The sequence below is a fragment of the Salmo salar genome, chromosome 02 (assembly GCF_965601325.2).
Source record: "Salmo salar chromosome 02, fSalSal1, whole genome shotgun sequence".
NCBI lineage: Eukaryota > Metazoa > Chordata > Actinopteri > Salmoniformes > Salmonidae > Salmo > Salmo salar.
The window spans coordinates 38,484,491-38,505,399 of NC_138292.1; the positions used below are offsets into that span (position 1 = coordinate 38,484,491).

Sequence of the window (20,909 nt, forward strand, 5' to 3'; positions counted from 1 at the left end):
CCAATGTCTATACACACCGGACTCTAACATTGCTCATTCTAATAATTCTATATTTCTTAATTCCTTTATTTGTATTTTTTGGGTTAGCGTGTATTGTTCTGCACTGCTGGAGCTTTGATGCACTTGTACTGTCTCCACCTTCTAGATGGTGGCGGGGTGAACAGGCCGTGGCTCGGGTGGCTGGGGTCCTCGATGATCTTCTAGATGGTGGTGGGGTGAACAGGCCGTGGCTCGGGTGGCTGGGGTCCTCGATGATCTTCTAGATGGTGGCGGTGTGAACAGGCCGTGGCTCGGGTGGCTGGGGTCCTCGATGATCTTCTAGATGGTGGCGGTGTGAACAGGCCGTGGCTCGGGTGGCTGGGGTCCTCGATGATCTTCTAGATGGTGGCGGTGTGAACAGGCCGTGGCTCGGGTGGCTGGGGTCCTCGATGATCTTCTTGGCCTTCCTGTGACACCAGGTGCTCTAGATGCCAGCACCCTCTGGAAAGCCCTGCAGTCCCGGACGGTGCAGTTCCAGGCCGGTGATACAGCCCGACAGAGTGCTCTCAATGGTGCGCCTGTAGAAGTTCCTATACTTCCTGTAGAAGTTCCCGTCAGTCTCGAACTGTAACTAGATGGACTGCAACTGCAACTACATTCCACTAAAGCTACTTTGTCACTTAGGGCCAATGTAATGTAGAGCAAGTTCATATGTACATTAAGAGGCCATTAACAGTAGATCATCTGAACTGATGATACAAACATCTTCAACCTCAATCCCCAAACAGCAGTAGGACAATGAAGTCTCTCTCTCACGCTCCCTTTCACTCATCTTGGGGCCGCCTTCAAATAATTACCATTGTAAAACTCTGGCACCCAAATTAATACAGTACATGTGTAATGTAATATGCCCTCATAGCTCAAAGTTTAGTCCAATTATGAGTGGTGCTCAGGCAGCTGATGACTCTCCTTCACAGGGAGAGTAATGACTTTGACATGCGAGCCTGGGTCATTAGACGAACTGACTGCATCATCTTAGGACCTCCTCTGTGATTAGGTCTGTCCCTCAGCACACTAAGCCCTGATTGAGATCATTACACTTCACGTCACTTTAACGTCCTCATAAAGGGATGATGCCATTAATTCCATTCAACTGGATGGAATGGCTAGATTGGAAGGATAGGAACAGGAGGTGTGCTAAAATAGTTGACGATGTGGTCGGATGATGGGCCATTGGGAAGATTTTATGACTTGGAGTTTGGTGTAAATCTTGTAAAAATGGAAGAGGAAGTTGTAGGTGATCCTAGTACTTTGTGAAGTTTGACAGGAATGGTACGTTTTGAAATATACTCTCCCCATCCAACACTGTTACCCATTCATTCACCAACCCCTGGGCTTGTACAAGTTCAAACAGACGCCTTTCGGTTTGTGCAATGCCCTAGCCACCTTCAACGCCTGATGCAATGGCAGGTTGATGCTTATTGTCATGAATCTTGCCCTGGAGGCAGAAATTAGCGATTGCCACTAGATGGGCCAGCTGCAAAGTCAAAATTGGCTACATTGTAAAAATTCAGGACAACAAGAATGATATTTTTGGTCTTAATTTAAGGTTAGGTTTAAAAATCTGATTTTATGACTTTGTGGCTGTGCCAGCCAGTAACCATTCTGCAGAGCTGCCTCCAGTGCAATAATGACAATACAGTGAATGCCAACCTGTGATGCAATGCTTAGAATTTTTACGATGAAAAAAATGTGCACTCTGTACATAAAATGTTTGAAATCCAAGAATAAGATGCTTATGATTACACTTATCTGTGGCTCGACATAGTGAAACCTTTTGGTCACGACTGATCCTCAGAGTTTGACTCTACAGAAATGTCATTACAGAAACAATCTTTCTTCATCTGCATAATCTCTGAGGTAATTATTAGCTTGACTTGTTTTGTAATCTTTATTGTATTCAGTGTTTTTTTTCCCAACGGAAAGCAAAATATGATGTGAAATGTGACACAAAATATATCACACTCAATTCCATCGAGAGCTCCGAATCTTCCTAATCCTGGGCAAACAACTTCATTTCTCAGCACGTTCGTTAGATATTAATCCCACTGTTAGAAGGCCATGAAAATAGTGTTATAACAATGAAGTTGATTGGTTGCAATGGCTTAAAGTAATACTTCTGCTAAGGCTACTACTGTTGTTTGGTAGAAGGGTATTGCAATATCTGTACATACATTCCGAAAACATGTTTTGCCTCAAGCCATGACGAATATTGAGAAATGATCTTTATTTACTCCAATGCTTACAGCCCCTTCGTCTGTTAAGTGGACCTACCTTCGTCAATACAGGACAAAGCCAAGGCATGTATTTGACTAACATTTGTAAGGACATGCATCATTCATTTCCCCGTCATATTCGAATGTCACAACACCAACCTGCAAATGTCAATTACCATATTTCCCCTGACATTTATCAGTAATGACCCACACGGGCTGGGTGTAATCAGTGTCATTATGTTGAAGATGGACAGAGATGGGCTTGACTCTGCTGTCGATGAGTTTAAAGGTGCGTCACATCACGCAGATGCACAAAATACTACATATACTTCAATCAGAGGTGGTTTAAGCTTAAGCACATCTCAATAAAGGCGTATTAACTAGCATTTGATCAAAATGAGTAAGATTACTCAGAAGAACATATGATTACGTTGCTGCTTTAAATTCGGTATACAGTGTTATCCAATTGAGGACTTTATAGAGATTATTCGATTGAAATGGATGATCCACGATAAGCATGACGTTGTCAGTCTTGTTGTTTTAGGTGAGAGCCTTAGATCAAACATGGCCCTCTCCTACTGACTAGTCCAGTTTGTTGACCCACTGTTCTTGCTTAAAGGGATAAGTTTGAGATATTTAAATATGTGTTTACTTATCTTGAAAGCCGTCTATGGACATGGAGCGACTGCAATCCACACTTTCGTTTTTGTTAAAACAGCCACTGCCAAGATTTGCTAGTATTAGGAAACACATTTTTCAAACCGCTGAACTATGCCTTTAATGTGACATATGCTCTGTATATTAGTGTAAGTAACTCACCACCCCAATAGAGAAGTAGTTGTTGACGATGCTGTAAGGCACAGGGTCTCCCCTCTCTTCTTTGTCCGTGGGTGTGACGTCAATCTTCCAGCGGTCCAACATCACCTCAGAGCTGTTCTCTATGTCTCTCAGGATGTTCAGAATGCTCTCTCCCTCATAACCTAATACACAAACAACATAGGAAAGCTCATGTTGTAGATAATACCCCAGAACATAAGCTAACACACCTTATAGTACAGGCCATAAATATTTTAATATAACATTATTCTCTGGAATGTTAGCTATTCTAACTATTTATTTATACTGATTTACTCCTACATGAAAACATAGGCAAAATAAAATATAGTCAAATCTAAATTCAATATCATGCATCATGTAATTGGACAAAAAATAGAGGCCACACATTTATGTTTCCTTCATTTAAGAGGAATAATATAATTCATTAAACATTTTTTGTACACTTTGGGTCATTAAATTGCTAATAAACATACCTCCTCCCCATCGCAGACACCTTGCCAGGTCATTTCCTGTTCCAAGGGGAAGTACACACACAGGGGGGTTCCTGTCCAGGTTGGCCTTATCTACACAAGAGGTACAACAAAAACATCATACTTTATTATTACTACTATGCCATTTAGCAGACGCTTTTATCCAGAGAAACTTACAGTCATGCAGGGCTCCTGAGTGGCGCAGCAGTGTATGGCACTGCATCTCAGTGCTAAAGTCATCACTACAGACCCTGGTTCGATTCCAGGCTGTATCACAACCGGCCGTGATTGGGCGGCGCACAATTGGCCCAGCGTCGTCCGGGTTTGGCCGGTGTAGGCCGTCATTGTAAATAAGAATTTGTTCTTAACTGACTTGCCTAGTTAAATAAAGCATTTTACGTACGGGTGGTCCTGGGAATCAAACCTACTATCGTGGCATTGCAAGCTCCATACTCTACCAACTGAGCTACAGAGGACCACACACCCACATTCTGACCACAACAACAAAACTGAACACGAATCCACTTTAATATACTGTATTTTTTTTATTTGATTTAACTTTGATTTGCCAAGGTCTCTGAGTAAAAAAATAAATACATCTCAGTCAGTGCAGCACGGTTATCTGACCATCACTCAAATCTAAAATCTGTGCAACAACAGATAGACCTTGACGTGAATGTCCAGTCTCACAGGCTATTTCTGGAGTACTGTAGCATTCATTCTGTCCATGTTATTACTTCTCTTTGTTTTGATTGATAAAAAATTGAGGCAATTTTTAAAGGCAGAACAAGGAATAAGTCTTCAAGAAAAAATTGACTTCAGGCAGGCTGTTTCTCAAATGACGACTAATATGCCGATTTTCAACTCACATAATCATCCTATTTTAACTCCCTTGAATACGCAGGCTTGGACGTAATGAAAATATTTATATACAAATCATAAAAGTATATTTGATGATTTCTTGCAAAATAACGAGAGCACTGTTTATTTCACCAAAGTAATACAACATTATAATAATCAAGACGCACAAAAGATTTCACTGTACAGCACAAGGTTTTGAAGAGAGCACAATGAAATGTTAAGGAAAGGGGAAAACTGTTATAATGCAAAAGTTGTTATATTTAGAATATAAATACAATTTTTATTATGAAATTGTGAGGACCAAATTCGTACTTAGGCCTAGTTCCATTCATCCCACTAGTATACTCACTAGTATATACCAGGATGTGTTCACCAGTCTGTTCACCAGTGTGACACTGGTGTGGCAGTGGAAGTGCACACTCACCTATGAAATCCAGAATCCAACCGACTGTCCCATCCCCACCACAAGCTAACACTCTGAAATCTGGAACCTCTCGGAAGAAATTCAACCTTGAACACAACCAAAAAATCATATATACAATACCAATCAAGTAATGCATGAAATAATCCCCTTTTAGAGAGAAACATATTCTTTTCTTTATCTACTATAAATTCATTAAAAACCTTTAGACATTCTACCCTGAAAAAATGTACTATTTTGTCCAATAGTAAATTGAACTCAAGGCTACCTTATTCAAAGGTACTGGAAGTGTTTGATCTCCATACTTATCCCTGTTTTATCTCACATCTATATTGTAACTCTGCTGCACTGGAGCGGCTTTGCAAAGGCCCCTATAATCTCACAAAATAACACAGATCACATTGACAATTATTCCTTCAGCCAGCTAGTCTGTTCAGAGGCTAATCGGATCAAGATGGCCAATGTTCAGTCCAACTTCTTCCGTTCCTTCACAATAACAAAGCCCTAACTGAATGAGGGAGCCTCCAAGCCTCATATGGCGGATAAATTATTCGCTCAATTACTCTCCAACTGGGACTGCAAACCGTATTAGGTGCAAAACAGACGGCCGTGAACATGAAAGGCAACTTTGGGGATATTTAAATACCAAGAAACAAACACTTAATTTGGGCTAATTGCGTTAGTGCTAGTGCTAATTGACAGCAGTGTGTGCGGCTGCCTCAGCCTGCTAGTGGCCACGGTCACCAGTCACCTTGTTAATGCCAACCGCATTACATACACTTCACCAAATATTAACAAGGTTACAGCCGGACAAGGTCATCTGGAATGTTCCCAGCTAAAGACAGAGAGGGGCTTCTTCTGAGTGCAACACGTCTCTAAGAGCCTCGTCAATAAACATGGCCTTCCCAGCCAACAAAGCTCCAAACACAGAGAATCAATAGCGAAGGCACAATATGGCCGACAAGGTCAATTTCAAATCTTACGACTGTGTAAGATAGATCTATGGAGTAAAGCCATTATTTTGCCCCTCTGGGCCACTGTAATTATGAGCACAAACTAAACCGTCTACAAAAGTTTATATTGGACTTCCTCTTCGCAAACCATTTACATTCTGCTTTCAAAACATAATCAAAATCCAGCGACATTAGAGCACGGCAGTGATGTGTTCCTGCATTTCAGAATGCTCCGAAAGTGATGTGTTCCTGCATTTCAGAATGCTCCGAAAGTGATGTGTTCCTGCATTTCAGAATGCTCCGAAAGTGGTGTTCCTGCATTTCAGAATGCGCCGAAAGTGATGTGTTCCTGCATTTCAGAATGCTCCGAGGGGCCGCACAGTGCGCCGAGTGTGTGTTCCTGCATTTCACAATGCTCCGAAAGTGATGTGTTCCTGCATTTCAGAATGCTCCGAAAGTGATGTGTCTAAAACAAAAGGGGCGGAACCTTGTGCATTGAAATGATCTGCTCATCTTCTTAACCATAGACACGGATAGTCCCCAGACCCCAGGCCCCAGACCCATACCTGTGCAGCCTACAGCGGTATGCGTGATCACACATCAGCATGCCTCGCGTCACTCACAATATATCGCTATTCCCACCCACTGTAACCAATACTAGACTCAAGCACAGTGTTGTTGTCTCACTGTTTGGGATCTCTGATCTCACCTTTCAATCACGTCTGCATATGAATCCTGATTGAGTGAGAGGCTCAAATTGAGAGACCTCCCTTGCATGAGATGTTGGATATTATGACTGGGCAACAGCGGAATACATTAGGGCTTTGTAAACAGTCGCTCATCCACCACTCTGATTCCACATGTAACTTGAGGATAATAATGATAGTTGAATCATGACTGTAGAGTGTTCTGTGCAATTTAGGTGATGTTGCGGAGTCTGTGTGAGATGATTAGAGCAGAACTTACCCAGGCATGGGTCCGTTCTTGGCCAGGTTGTATACCTGCCGAGGGTTTAAGAGGTACTGGAATTTTCTGTAGATTCTGGAGGAGAGGAGAGGAGAGGAGAGGAAAGGAGAGGAGAGGAGAGGAGGAAAGAGGAAAAAGAGGAGAAACAAGGAAAGGAAGAAAGAAGAGGATGAAATTGTGACAACCAGCAATACAGTGTTGAGTTGACCCACAGAAACCTAATGAAACATCTCCCCCTTACAGCTACCACAGAACATCTGGATCGTGAAGAAAAGTCCAAATGCAAACACTTAACTGAACCCCTGTACATTGTCTGTATGCCGTTTTGCTACAGTATGATTGACAGCTCCAATGCCCTATCCCAGTGTCATTGTCAGCAACTGGGAGGGCTATAGGAAGAAGTCATTAGAAAGACTAATTCATTTTAATTTCCATTTCATTATATCAACTGGCTCAAGTCATATTTTGATCTCATCATTTAAACAAATGAGGACTGGAGTAATAAGGAGTAGAATGAATATGTTCAGTAATAACCCAATTAGGCCCTGGGTTAAAGAAGGAGGTCTAATCTATACACTGACAACCAGGGATGTGACAGTCAACGACAGCGCCATCTAAGAACCTCTGCTGAATCAGGCAGGAGTCCGTAGGTCAATGTTATTGTGTTTCTATTTGACTAACTAAGCCTTGAGCACTCTGTGTGCAGCCGGGCTACGCAGCTCTTTGATTGAAGAGCAGTTCTGAGAATCCCTTTTTTTACAGAGAGGTAGAGTGTGGGGAGAGAGTGTGCTTACCTGTCGCCCTGCTTCCCTCCACTCTTTGGATTCACAAACACCAGCAGAGGATGAGTTCCCTCTATTGTTGTGATCTATGGAAAATATATCGAAACAGAAAGCGATTTCAGTCCAAATGCTTATAATGTAGTAGGCTGATCTTACGTTAAAGTATAGCGTAAAATCATTATTATAAACTGTGAATAAAAAATATTTATATTTATTTTAAAAAATTGCCTGGCTGCTTCACCCTGGCCCCTCTTGTTACTGGTATCGACAATTAAAAGTTTAAACATTTCTCACGAGAATAACAGACAATACCCAACAAAATCCCAGGAAATCAACTGAACAATACCCCTCCTAATTCAAGTTATAACCATCACCATCTCCTGATTGGGAGAAGCAGTTTGAGTCTTGAGTGACACGGGGGCTGTCCTTAGAGACAAGCCTCTCTATCGCTACATCTGGTAGAGCAGTGGCTAGAGAGAAGCAGTAGGCCTCTACCACGCTGGAGGCAGCCAGGGCTGAGGCGAGGCATAAACAAAACAAGCCCTAATCGCAGGCTGTAGCCTGTGAGTTGGCCTTCCTGCCACTCAGTGGCGGGCGGCGGTGACAGTGCGCCCGTGCAGCTCCCTGACACAGATGAAGCTCTTAACTCTCCCTGTCTGCTATCCCAGCAGGCCGAGCGGTGGATTAATGAGCTCCCTGTCCAGCCAGGAGTGATCCATTACTTCCTCTAATTATAAATAATAATCCTGATTATTATGCTGGTTAGCCGGAGAGGGCTGAGATGGATGTGGCGGGGGGATGATTCAGGTTGATTGTCACCAGTAGTCTGTCTGTTAGATATTAAGGAGGATTTGGATGGAGCTGATTCTTGTTTTGTTCACCAGTAGAAACTAATCTCATATTAATCCGAACAGAGTCATTTTATATTATCCTGCACCCATCAAAGTCTAAATTGTGGTTAGATTTGAAATATCAATTTAAAGTACACATTTTTCACTAAATTCTACTAAATGTTATCCTGATGCTTCTATAGAAGAAAAAGAAAAAGGTTTGGATTGTCACCTGTAGTCCTTGGCCATCCACTGTGACTGAGTTGGCTCTCTGCATCTTCCCTCTGCCTCCTGATTGGCTGGATCTGGAATCTTTCCTCACCGTAGACTGTCTTTCCTGGGGGTCAAAGTGCACAGACAGTAGAAATGGGCATCTTGAAAACAATCTAATACACGTTATCAACAATATGGGAAACTGTGATCTACGTATGATAAAGCTATCCTGTGGTAAATGTGTATATAAGCAGAATATGGTATCATTTTGAAAGTTAAATTCACCAGTATGACAGGACAGATTGTGTTGGGGGGCAGGACATGGTCCTTCAGTGGTCCACAGTCACACTCAGGTTTCACATGGGAGGCACACTTATTATGAAGCTGGATGAGGGGAATCAATTACAACCATATTAGTATCAGGGTGACATTCAAGATCATTACATATTATTCAATGTAACCTTTCATTTGATTGTCATTTGTAATTTGATATTAGAGTTCAGTGCCTTTAAAATGTATGGGGGCCATAAAATATAACGTTCAGTTTGTATCAGCTATGTAGAATTGTTTTTAGCGAAACACCAAGTGCTGTTGAGTAAAAAGCAAGAGCATATAAACCCAATGTTAAGAGGTGTGTTTTTGGAAATTACACAAAATTAAAAAAGACTGATATCAAAACACATTTTAACTGTGGTTTATTTTCCATTAGCAGAATACTGGAAATAACTGTTACTTGGTGTAAATTGGTAAAGTGAGAGGACTCGGATAAAAGGTGCAAAAAATAAATCATAAACAGCAAGAAACAGTGGAAAATAATGAGGAGGTGGCTGACTCTCCTGGGGGGGGGGGTGTACCGTGATTTGGCACCACACACAGTGAAGCCCAGTCAAACCCTGGTAACACTTAATGGTTTTGTGACACTTGTCACACTTGGTCGGGCAGTTTCCCTCCACCCAGAAATGGTGCATCACCTGTGGAGCGAGAAACAGAGAAACAGAGGAGAAAAGCAGAACAGAAAACAAGTGAGACATCCATAACAGTAAGAAAGAAAGAAATCAAGAAAGAAAGATTTTTTTTTTTACAAAAATGTAACAATGTTGTTTGTGTGTTGGGCATGTATTTAAACCAGACTAAATATTGTAATTAGCTATGCTTAATATCAGAATGGCTTGTTTAATTCCATTAGTGAGGAAGGAGCCCTGGATCTAAGCTCCATGGAGCATCGCTGATCCGAGCGTGCCGATTAGTAAACACTCCAATTGGATGCACCTCTGTGTTTTTCTTGCTCTTCACGTAGGTTTTGATGCACGACGGAGGAGCACGGGCTACACAGCGCTCATGGACAGTGTACTTGCAGACTGGGAGAGGTGGAACACATTTTGACAACAACAAAAAAATCACAAAAACAAGTAAAAATAGCAAACATTAAATTGAGGTTGGAGATCCACATTTTCAAGGGGGGATTTGGGTCACAAAAATGCCTTCTTAATGATGAAAAAGTGCATGGAATAAACCTTTTATGAATGGTATAAATTAGAGTAGACATGAGGAAACAACTGTTACTGTTACCATACTCACATGAGCAGCACAGCCCTTGCTTGCCCAGGCCTATAAGCATGTTCAGGCACAAGTTACAGTAGGCCGGCTTGTTGAAGTGCTTCAGTCTCCACACATGCTGCCCATCGTCTTTCACATTCTAAAGGAAAGATGATTGATTGGTTTGATTGATTGGTTAATTATTGACTGGTTGATAGTTGGGTAATTCGTTACATGGCAGATATAAATAGGCCATGTAAAACAAACATGCCTCTCTGACATGTACAATAAGGAATCACATCGGCTCTATCGTGGCATTTTGATCTGCAGTGTTTGACAACGTTTGGCAACTGAATGTGGGCCATGTAAAAGGTTTTGCAAATTTTTTACTGTTCTCCAAAGCCATCAACTTTAGTGGGGAGGATTGCCTGGGTTCTTCCCTTTAATCCTGTGTCATTAATCATGTCATCTATTATGTCAATCACAGCAAAATGACAGTCTGACGTCACTGTAAGAGACTGTCTCATTAGCCTTTGATAAGTGATTACTTGTTCAAGATCATTGACGATAAAGGCAGCAAAAAAACTGAAGAGATGACTCCATCTAGTGGACAAAGAGAGCTGGGACATCAGTGGTGTCGTCTGACGAAGCTGTTGACTAGTTAGGCAGTGGTGGGAATGTCCAGACCTTGTACCTGATTCACACAATAGGGCCCACCACAACCATGCTCTGCTGGCTCAAATATTGTTTTCCCACATTGTCCTTTCCAGCACGGTTCCAGCAACTACGGTGGATGAGGAAGCAGGCTGGCCTAATACAGCTGGCTTTGGCTTGGTTTGGCCTGGTAGTGTGAATCAGGCTATAGAGGGTTTAAAGGCCCAGCGTAGTCAAAATTCTGTCTTCTCTGTGTTTTGCATCATATTATACAACAGCTGATGAAAATAACACTGTAAAGGTCAGATTTTTTTTCTTCTGTGTTGTTTCCTGATAGTTGGGTCGTTCCACCAATCCGGTGCCTTTTAAAAAGTGTAACTTGGTCAAAAAAGACGTTTGTTTTCACCTCATGTTAACATTCTGAAACAAAGACCACATGCTTTCCCATCTCAAGAGGTAAAATAACAAAAACGACTAAAGTAAGTGCCTATTAAGTGTCAAATAAAGTAACCGAGTTGAATGTAACAGGGGAGTTGCAACTGAATGCAAGCTTCACAAAAAAATGTAACATCTAAAACATTTCTAGCCTGGGTTGATGTGTTATGCCCGACCAGCTCCTTTATCTACCACAAAACACCAAAATGGCCAAAAAGAGTAGAACCAGCTCACCTGCTTGTACACTATGATTTGACTATTTGATGTTCAATGTTTCTTTAGAAAAAAAAACATTTTCAACGGAATAGTTTCACCATATTGAAACAAGAGTTCAGTTCACGCAACAGCTTTCTCCTGAAAATGAGGGACATACGTAAATGAATCACTAATCACATGAAGAAAAAAATCATCATCTTCAGAGATCCCTTTGTCAAAGCAACAACAATAACTAGGGCTTTACAATAATTATACTTTGATAGATTTTTGGATGAAGTAGATTGAAATCTTCTTAGAAGTGATTAGCAAGCCTTTATTCATATTAAAAATACGATTTATTGAATTCCTCATGTGGTCTATATTAAAGGGCACTTCATTTAATATGACATGCTTTTAAAATTCAATATTGGTGCACAATTCCTACTTAAGATATCAAGTGGATGCAAAAGGCACCCATTTTGTGTAATGACCCAGTTGCTGGTTGAAAATGCAATCTACACAGGATCTTCTAATCAGCAGTTTTTGCATGAATGGAGTTCCGGCTTCCCTGGTGACATCACCAGGCAGTAAATAAGTTAATAGACCAATAACAAAGAGAGTTCCAAACCTGCCTGCCAATAACAGCTGGTTTTCAGTTTCCCTTCAGACCACTACCAGACAGTCCTAGCAAAATTCTTGCTTGAGAAATAGCTTTTGCAGTAAGGTACTTAATTGTTACCCAGATATGATTTGATATTGATATAAAAATGGCTGCATTGGGCCTTTAACTGGGATTGAACTAAATCCTGCACACACTCTGGCCATCCAGGACCAGAACTGGATACTTCAGAGCCATACATAGACAATCTCTTTGGCTCCGGTCTAGAAAATCTGCCATTGAAAGTAAAAACAGTGATGATGTTTAGGTAACACATTCGTGACTACTCACCGTCTCTAGGCCCAGTAGTACCAGCAGGGGGATGGTCGTGCTGCCTCCCTGGATCCACTCCACTAGAGAAACTGTGCCGTCATGGTCATAGTCGATCTCCTGCATCATCTCCTGCAGAATCTACTCACAACCAATCAGAGACAGTACAGTGGGATCTGTCAGCACAGATTATATATGACACCCTCATTCAAGATATACAAAGTTACAGTATTTTCTTGTTATTCATATAACTGAAACTAGGGGGCCCTAGAGCTTTATGTCTATGGATCTGCAGTATATTAAATGTTTATGAAAAAATATGTATTTTACCGGCTTCAGTTCTGTCACATCCCATTCCAAGTACTCAGCAACATGCATCATTTGAGAGATGATGTGCTCCAGTTCCTAGAAGTGGAAAACAAATCTTGCATCAAAATATATCTATGGTACAATAGCCATTCTTCAGTTGATGAACAGTATGTAATGGTCAGTTGGTACAATCTTCTCTCTCCAAAGGAGAGTTGTACAATGCACAACAAAGGCAGCTTGAAAACTGATACAGGCTTGATGACTTAATTACAATGGTTGCCCTAAGGGAGGGCAATTATCGTCTAGTGGAGAGTCATCACATGCAGACCAGAGCAATGAACAGGAGACATTTATCCACCTGCTAGGTAGCATTAGGTAGCTATCATGTACCATTGTACCCAGCCTGGTCTCATAGACTAGACGTAACATAGTAAAATAAATCTGGGACACTCAAATGAGTATGATATGTTATGTTTGGTGTAGTTAAATAAGACAGAAGGTTACTTAAGGTAAAAAACAAAAGCAGGGTGGTTGGTCAGGTTGGATGGGTAGACTTATAACACGAACGTCTAGCAACCCAAAAGGATTGCGTGTTAGAATCTCATCACAGACAACTTTAGCATTTTAGCTAATCAGCAACTTTACAACTACTTGCTACTTTTTAGCTACTTTGCAACTACAAGCATGTTAGCTAACCCTTCCCCTAACCCTAACCTTAACCTAACTCTTAACCCTAACCTGAACTCTAACCTTAACCCCTGCTCGCTATAGCAGCTTTATTCACTCTTCTTCTTCTACTTGCTAGCGCTAGTTTTAGAGAAAACTGCTGTGGAAAACTCAGCCAGAAACTAGCAAGTGTCATATGAATCCACAACATCACCACAAACGTCTTTTCAAGCCAGGTAAGTTACAATCGTTTGAGATACTACCTAGTGATGTTATAATGTCACAATTTATTATATAGATAGATGATCTGACCAATAAGGTTTTAAATAGGTTATGCTAGCTAACGTTAGCTATGTAGACTAAGTTAGCTAGTTAGTTTAGGTAGCTACTGGTAGCTAGGTTAAACATTTTTCACATGTAAGCATGCAGTGGACGGGCCATTTTGAAAATATGATTATATTAAGATAATGGACAATTAATTATTATAATATTTATTTGTAGATTACAATTTTAATGGTTTGGCATTATAATAAGTATTGTGAAAATATATTTATACATTTTCATGGACAACATTAGCATAATGTTTTCTGTTAGAGAGTGGAGAGGAAGGAGAGGAGGAAGACTGGATAGGAAGAAGAGTGAAAGTGTCACGACAGTGACGGACGGTGGCGCCCCTCCTCGGCCGGGCGGAGCTCGGCGGTCGTCGTCGCCGGCCTACTAGCTACCATCGATCCCTTTTTGTTTCACTTTCTGTTGGTTAGGTCTAGGTAGGCATGCACCTGTTTTGGGTTAGTCATTAGTAGGGGGGGTTATTTAGTTTAGCGTAGGATGTATGTGTTTGTGCGTGATTGTGTTTCTTGTCCGGGTTTTGTGCGATAGGAACGTGTACTGGTTTTTTCCCTCTGCCTGTGGTTTGTTTTCATTGTGTACACCACCGCAGAATAATTTAAGGGCTGCGCCCCTATACTTTTGGCGACCACATCCAGTTGCTTTGAATAAAGAAGTGTGGTCAAGAACTCTCTGTCTCCTGCGCCTGACTCTACCTCTCCTGTTGTTTTTTCGAGCCAGCCCGTGACAGAAATCACGCACCTCAACTTGATGGAGTCAGCAGGAGCTTCAGCGCCAGCCCTGTCCATGGAGGAAACCGTTGACCAACACTCCACCCTGCTCCACCGTCTGGGGAACGCCATGGATCAGGTGTTGGCGCACATGGAGAGCTGGGACCAACGCGCTCTCGGCCCCCTGAACGCGGAAGGTCAACAGCCTGCGCCCCCACCAGCACCCACAGCACCCAGTACCAGTGGGGTGAAACTCGCTCCCCCCAGGGAGTACGATGGGACGGCCGCTGGGTGTAAGGGCTTCTTACTCCAGTTGGAGTTATACCTGGCGACCGTTCGTCCCTCTCCCTCGGGGGAGGAGAGCGTCAGCGTCCTCGTCTCCTGTCTCACGGGTAAGGCCCTGGAATGGGCAAACGCCGTGTGGGACAGTCCGGACTCAGCCAGGGATAACTACCCAGAGTTCACCCGCCGCTTTCGGGCAGTATTCGATCATCCCCCGGAGGGGAGAGCGGCGGGTGAGCGGCTGTTTCACCTGAGGCAGGAGACGAGGAGCGCGCAGGATTTTGCTCTCGAGTTCCGCACCCTGGCCGCGGGAGCAGGGTGGAATGAGAGGGCCCTTATAGATCACTACCGTTGTAGTTTGAGGGAGGACGTCCGCCGGGAATTAGCCTGTCGGGACACGACCAACACACTGGACCAACTGGTGGATCTGTCCATCCGACTGGACAATCTGCTGGCCGCCCTCGGACGTCCAACCCGGGCCCTGCTCATTCCACCCTCCAGCCCTCCTGCTCCCACGCCTATGGAGATAGGGGGGGCAGCAGCCAGGAAGACTGGAGGGGGAGTTCGCTCCTGCACCTCATGTGGTCGCAGAGGGCACACTGTGGACCGGTGCTGGGGAGACAGTAAAACGAAGGCGACCCAATTACCACCTCATCGACGAGGAGACTGTGCGATAAACCTCCAGGTGGGCGCTGCACTTCCTCGTAGTCACGTTTATCCCCTGTCTCAGGAGGAAACAGCGGCTATGGAAACATACGTCACTGAGTCTTTGAGGCAGGGATACATTCGGCCATCTAACTCACCCGTCTCCTCGAGCTTCTTTTTCGTGAAGAAGAAGGAGGGAGGTCTGCGCCCGTGCATTGACTATAGAGGTCTAAATGCCATCACAGTGGGTTTCAGTTACCCACTACCTCTCATCGCCTCGGCGATGGAGTCATTTCACGGGGCGCGCTTCTTCACGAAATTGGATCTCAGGAGTGCATATAATCTGGTGCGTATCCGAGGAGGAGACGAGTGGAAAACTGCATTTAGTACCACATCTGGCCATTATGAGTACCTCGTCATGCCGTATGGGTTAAAGAATGCTCCCGCAGTCTTCCAATCCTTTGTGGACGAGATTCTCCGGGACCTGCTCAGTCAGGGTGTAGTGGTGTACATCGATGACATTCTGGTCTACTCCGCTACACGCGCCGAGCATGTGTCTCTGGTGCGTAAAGTGCTTGGGAGACTGGTGGAGCATGACCTATACGTCAAGGCTGAGAAATGTGAGTTTTCCAAACCAGCCGTCTCTTTCTTGGGGTATCGCATTTCCTCATCAGGGGTAGTGATGGAATGTGACCGCATCTCAGCCGTGCGTAATTGGCCGACTCCCACCACGGTGAAGGAGGTGCAGCGGTTTTTGGGATTTGCCAATTACTACCGGAGGTTTATCCGGGGCTTTGGGCAGGTGGCGGCTCCCATTACCTCACTGATGAAGGGGGGCCCGGTGCGGTTGCAGTGGTCCGCGGAGGCGGACAGGGCCTTTAGTCGTCTGAAGGTTTTGTTCACCGACGCTCCGGTGCTGGCGCACCCGGACCCCTCTTTGCCCTTCATAGTGGAGGTGGACGCGTCCGAGGCTGGGGTAGGAGCCGTGCTGTCCCAGCGCTCGGGCGCCCCCCCCCAAGCTCCGCCCCTGCGCCTTCTTCTCTAGGAAGTTGAGTCCGGCGGAGCGTAACTATGATGTGGGGGACAGGGAGCTGTTGGCTGTGGTCAGAGCCCTGAAGGTGTGGAGACATTGGCTTGAGGGGGCGCGTCACCCTTTTCTCATCTGGACTGACCACCGCAATCTGGAGTACATCCGGGCGGCGAGGAGACTGAACCCGCGTCAAGCCAGGTGGGCGATGTTCTTTACGAGATTTCGGTTTAACATCTCGTATATCCCAGGTTCCCGGAACACTAAGGCCGACGCACTGTCTCGTCTCCATGACGCCGAGGAACGGTCCACCGATCCCACGCCCATACTTCCAGCCTCCTGCCTGGTGGCACCGGTGGTCTGGGAGGTGGACGCGGACATCGAGCGGGCGTTACGGACAGAGCCTACTCCTCCGCAGTGTCCAGTGGGTCGTAAGTACGTTCCGCTCGGTGTTCGCGATCGTCTGATTCGGTGGGCTCACACGCTTCCCTCCTCGGGTCACCCAGGGGTTGAGCGGACAGTGTGTTGTCTTAGTGGGAGATACTGGTGGCCCACCTTGGTGAGGGACGTGAGGCACTATGTCTCCTCCTGTTCGGTGTGCGCTCAGAGTAAAGCTCCCAGGCACCTGCCTAGAGGGAAATTACAACCCCTCCCGGTTCCACAACGACCATGGTCCCACCTGGCGGTGGATTTCCTGACCGATCTCCCGCCGTCTCAGGGCAACACTACGATCCTGGTCGTTGTGGACTGGTTTTCTAAGTCCTGCCGTCTGCTTCCGTTACCCGGTCTTCCTATGGCCCTGCAGACCGCGGAAGCCTTATTCACCCACGTCTTCCGGCACTACGGGGTGCCCGAGGATATCGTCTCAGATCGAGGCCCCCAGTTCACGTCCCGAGTGTGGCGGGCGTTTATGGAGCGACTGGGGGTTTCGGTCAGTTTGACCTCGGGGTTTCACCCCAAAAGTAATGGGCAGGTAGAAAGGGTAAACCAGGAGGTGGGCAGGTTTCTGCGGTCCTACTGCCAGGACCGGCCAGGGGAGTGGGCAAGGTTCGTGCCATGGGCCGAAATGGCTCAGAACTCTTTGCGCCACTCCTCCACCAACATGTCACCATTCCAATGTGTGTTGGGTTATCAGCCGGTCCTGGGGCCATGGCATCAGAGCCAGACGGAGGCCCCTGCGGTGGAGGAATGGGTTCAGCGCTCAAGGGAGACCTGGGACGCTGTGCAGGAATCCCTGGAACGAGCCAGGGAGCGACAAAAAGCGAGCGCTGACCGGCACCGCAGCGAGGCCCCCGTGTTCACCCCAGGGGAGAGAGTCTGGCTCTCGACCCGGAACCTGCCCCTCCGCCTGCCCTGCCGGAAGCTGGGTCCGCGGTTTGTGGGGCCATTTAAAGTCCTGAGGAGAATAAACGAGGTGTGTTACAGATTACAACTTCCTTCTTATTATCGTATTAACCCCTCGTTTCATGTGTCTCTCCTCAGGCCGGTGGTAGCTGGTCCGCTGCAGGAAAATGAGGTACGGGAGGTCCCTCCACCCCCCCCTGGACATCGGGGGGCCCCCGGCGTACACAGTCCGGTCCATCTTGGACTCCAGACGCCGGGCGAGGGGCCTGCAGTACCTCGTGGACTGGGAGGGGTACGGCCCGGAGGAGAGGTGCTGGGTACCGGTGGAGGACATACTGGACCCAGCGCTCATCCGGGAGTTCCACAGCCTCCATCCGGATTGCCCTGCGCCTCGCCCTCCGGGGCGTCCTCGAGGCCGGCGTCGGCGCGCTGCGGGAGCCGCGCGTCAGGGGGGAGTACTGGCACGACAGTGACGGACCGTGGCGCCCCTCCTCGGCCGGGCGGAGCTCGGCGGTCGTCGTCGCCAGCCTACTAGCTACCATCGATCCCTTTTTGTTTCACTTTCTGTTGGTTAGGTCTAGGTAGGCACGCACCTGTTTTGGGTTAGTCATTAGTAGGGGGGGGTTATTTAGTTTAGCGTTGGATGTATGTGTTTGTGCGTGATTGTGTTTCTTGTCCGGGTTTTGTGCGATAGGAATGTGTACTGGTTTTTTCCCTCTGCCTGTGGTTTGTTTTCATTGTGTACACCACCGCAGAATAATTTAAGGGCTGCGCCCCTATACTTTTGGCGACCACATCCAGTTGCTTTGAATAAAGAAGTGTGGTCAAGAACTCTCTGTCTCCTGCGCCTGACTCTATCTCTCCTGTTGTTTTTTCGAGCCAGCCCGTGACAGAAAGAGAGAGAGGAGGAAAGGTAAAGATATGATTACAGAGCCTGCCAATTTATTATTCCAAACCATGTTTTTAAGATAAAATACAAAAATGAGGCAAGCAATGGGAATCTGTTAACCAAAGTATTTGATCTAATAGTGTACTATTTATTATTAAAGATTGGAGAGGAAGGAGAAGAGAGTGAGAATGAAAAATGAAGGGAGTAAAAAGAGTGAAGCGAGGAGTGTGTAGAAGAGTGAGGTGGAAAGGTAAAGAGAGGGAAAGGAAGAAAGATAAGGAAGACGAGTGAAGAAAAGAGGAGGAGAAAGATTGGAGGAGAAGAAAAAGTTATAAGGTGAATGCACCAATTTGTAAGTCGCTCCGGATAAGAGCGTCTGCTAAATGACGTAAATGTAAATGTAAGAGAGTAAAAAGAGTGACACAAGGAGAGTGAAGAAGAGCAGACAGAGGAGGTACAATGGCTCTTTCCAAGAAACGGAAATTCCATTTTAATGACAACATGATGAGAGAATTTCAATTTATTTTTATTTTTTTATTTCACCTTTATTTAACCAGGTAGGCTAGTTGAGAAAAAGTTCATACAGTAGAACAAGTCAAAAAGTCTATATACAGTGAGTGCAAATTAGGTAAGTTAAGGCAATAAATAGGCCATGGTGGCGAAGTAATTACAATATACCAATTAAACACTGGAATGGTAGATGTGCAGAAGATGAATGTGCAAGTAGAGATACTGGGGTGCAAAGGAGCAAGATAAATAAATAAATACAGTATGGGGATGAGGTAGGTAGATAGATGGGCTGTTTACAGATTGGCTATGTAGAGGTGCAGTGATCTGTGAGCTGCTCTGACATCTGGTGCTTAAAGCTAGTGAGGGAGATATGAGTCTCCAGCTTCAGAGATTTTTGCAGTTCGTTCCAGTCATTGGCAGCAGAGAACTGGAAGGAAAGACGACCAAAGGAGGAATTGGCTTTGGGGGTGACCAGTGAGATATACCTGCTGGAGCGCATGCTACGAGTGGGTGCTGCTATGGTGACCAGTGAGCTGAGATAAGGCGGGGCTTTACCTAGCAGAGACTTGTACATAACCTGTAGCCAGTGGGTTTGGCGACGAGTATGAAGCGAGGGCCAACCAACGAGGGCGTACAGGTCGCAATGGTGGGTAGTGTATGGGGCTTTGGTGACAAAATGGATGGCACTGTGATAGACTGTATCCAGTTTGTTGAGTAGAGTGTTGGAGGCTATTTTATAGATGACATCACCGATTTATAAGCTCAGGTCAAGATGATAGAATGGTTCACTGCACCCTTTGTGATTCCTCTTTTTCAATTGGCAGCGGGGGAAGAACGGCAGTGGTAGAACATCAGCAGACAAAAAGAATAGAGCCTATCTGATTGCCCGTGTTGGTATGCCCTCTGTCACCACATTCTTCAAGAAGGTAGAACCTTCCCAAGAAGAATATGGTTTAGCTGTGCAGGAGGGTGTCTTTGCATACCACACTATGCGACACAATTATAGTTACAGATCTATGGACTGCCCAGCACAACTGACACGGAAGCTTTATGAGCCAAAGTTTACATGTGCTAGGACAAAATGTGATGCCATAGTGAGTAACGTGTTAGCACCATGTGCTAGGACAAAATGTGACGCCATAGTGAGTAACGTGTTAGCACCATGTGCTAGGACAAAATGTGACGCCATAGTGAGTAACGTGTTAGCACCATGTGCTAGGACAAAATGTGATGCCATAGTGAGTAACGTGTTAGCACCATGGGCAACTACTTTGGTAACACAGGACCTAGACCAGGTTGAATTTGTGTCCCTGTCCATTGATGCGTCCAATCATGGACATGTAAAGCTGCTGCCAATAGTAGTCAGATACTGTAAGATATATGATGGTAGCACATCTGTAGAAACAAAACTGCTCGATTTTGTTGAATTGAAAGGAGAAACAGCAGAGGAGATTGCAGCTGAGGTCCTGGTGGTCATCCCAAAATTTGACCTGGAAAACAAAGTCATGGCATTCTCTGCCGACAACACAAATACCAACTTTGGAGGACTGAATAGGCTGGGGAGGGTCAATGTCCATACCAAAGTTAAAAATGCTCTGCAGCGGGAGGTGATTGGCTTAGGTTGTCCTGCCCACATCATTCATAACACGGCCAGAACAGCTTTGGATATGTTTCCCCTTGATGTTGAGTACCTGCTCACAAAGATATTTGGATATTTTCATATTTTCACCGTCAGAATAGAAAAACTGAAGGGCTTTTGTGAGTTTGTTGGCCAGGAGTACCATAACATTTTAAGACACAGCAATGTTCGCTGGATGTCCATGCTCCCTGCTCTAGAAAGAGT

The 20,909-nt window shown here is 45.1% G+C and overlaps 1 protein-coding gene across 3 annotated transcripts in view; it reads right to left on the reverse strand.

The window, feature by feature from the left end:
- The window catches only part of LOC106582257 (diacylglycerol kinase beta), a 67,425-nt gene that overhangs the window by 29,645 nt on the left and 16,871 nt on the right, over positions 1-20,909 (reverse strand). For all 3 annotated transcript variants that reach the window (XM_014165174.3, XM_014165150.3, XM_014165158.3), the window contains 12 exons: positions 12,667-12,741; positions 12,358-12,477; positions 10,167-10,284; positions 9,858-9,946; positions 9,443-9,559; positions 8,874-8,972; positions 8,608-8,712; positions 7,558-7,631; positions 6,764-6,838; positions 4,848-4,933; positions 3,566-3,655; positions 3,075-3,235 (listed from right to left, as the gene is read on the reverse strand). In XM_014165174.3, coding sequence (XP_014020649.1) covers positions 3,075-3,235; positions 3,566-3,655; positions 4,848-4,933; positions 6,764-6,838; positions 7,558-7,631; positions 8,608-8,712; positions 8,874-8,972; positions 9,443-9,559; positions 9,858-9,946; positions 10,167-10,284; positions 12,358-12,477; positions 12,667-12,741 — 1,209 coding nt within the window. The remainder of the gene's footprint in view (positions 1-3,074; positions 3,236-3,565; positions 3,656-4,847; positions 4,934-6,763; positions 6,839-7,557; positions 7,632-8,607; positions 8,713-8,873; positions 8,973-9,442; positions 9,560-9,857; positions 9,947-10,166; positions 10,285-12,357; positions 12,478-12,666; positions 12,742-20,909) is intronic.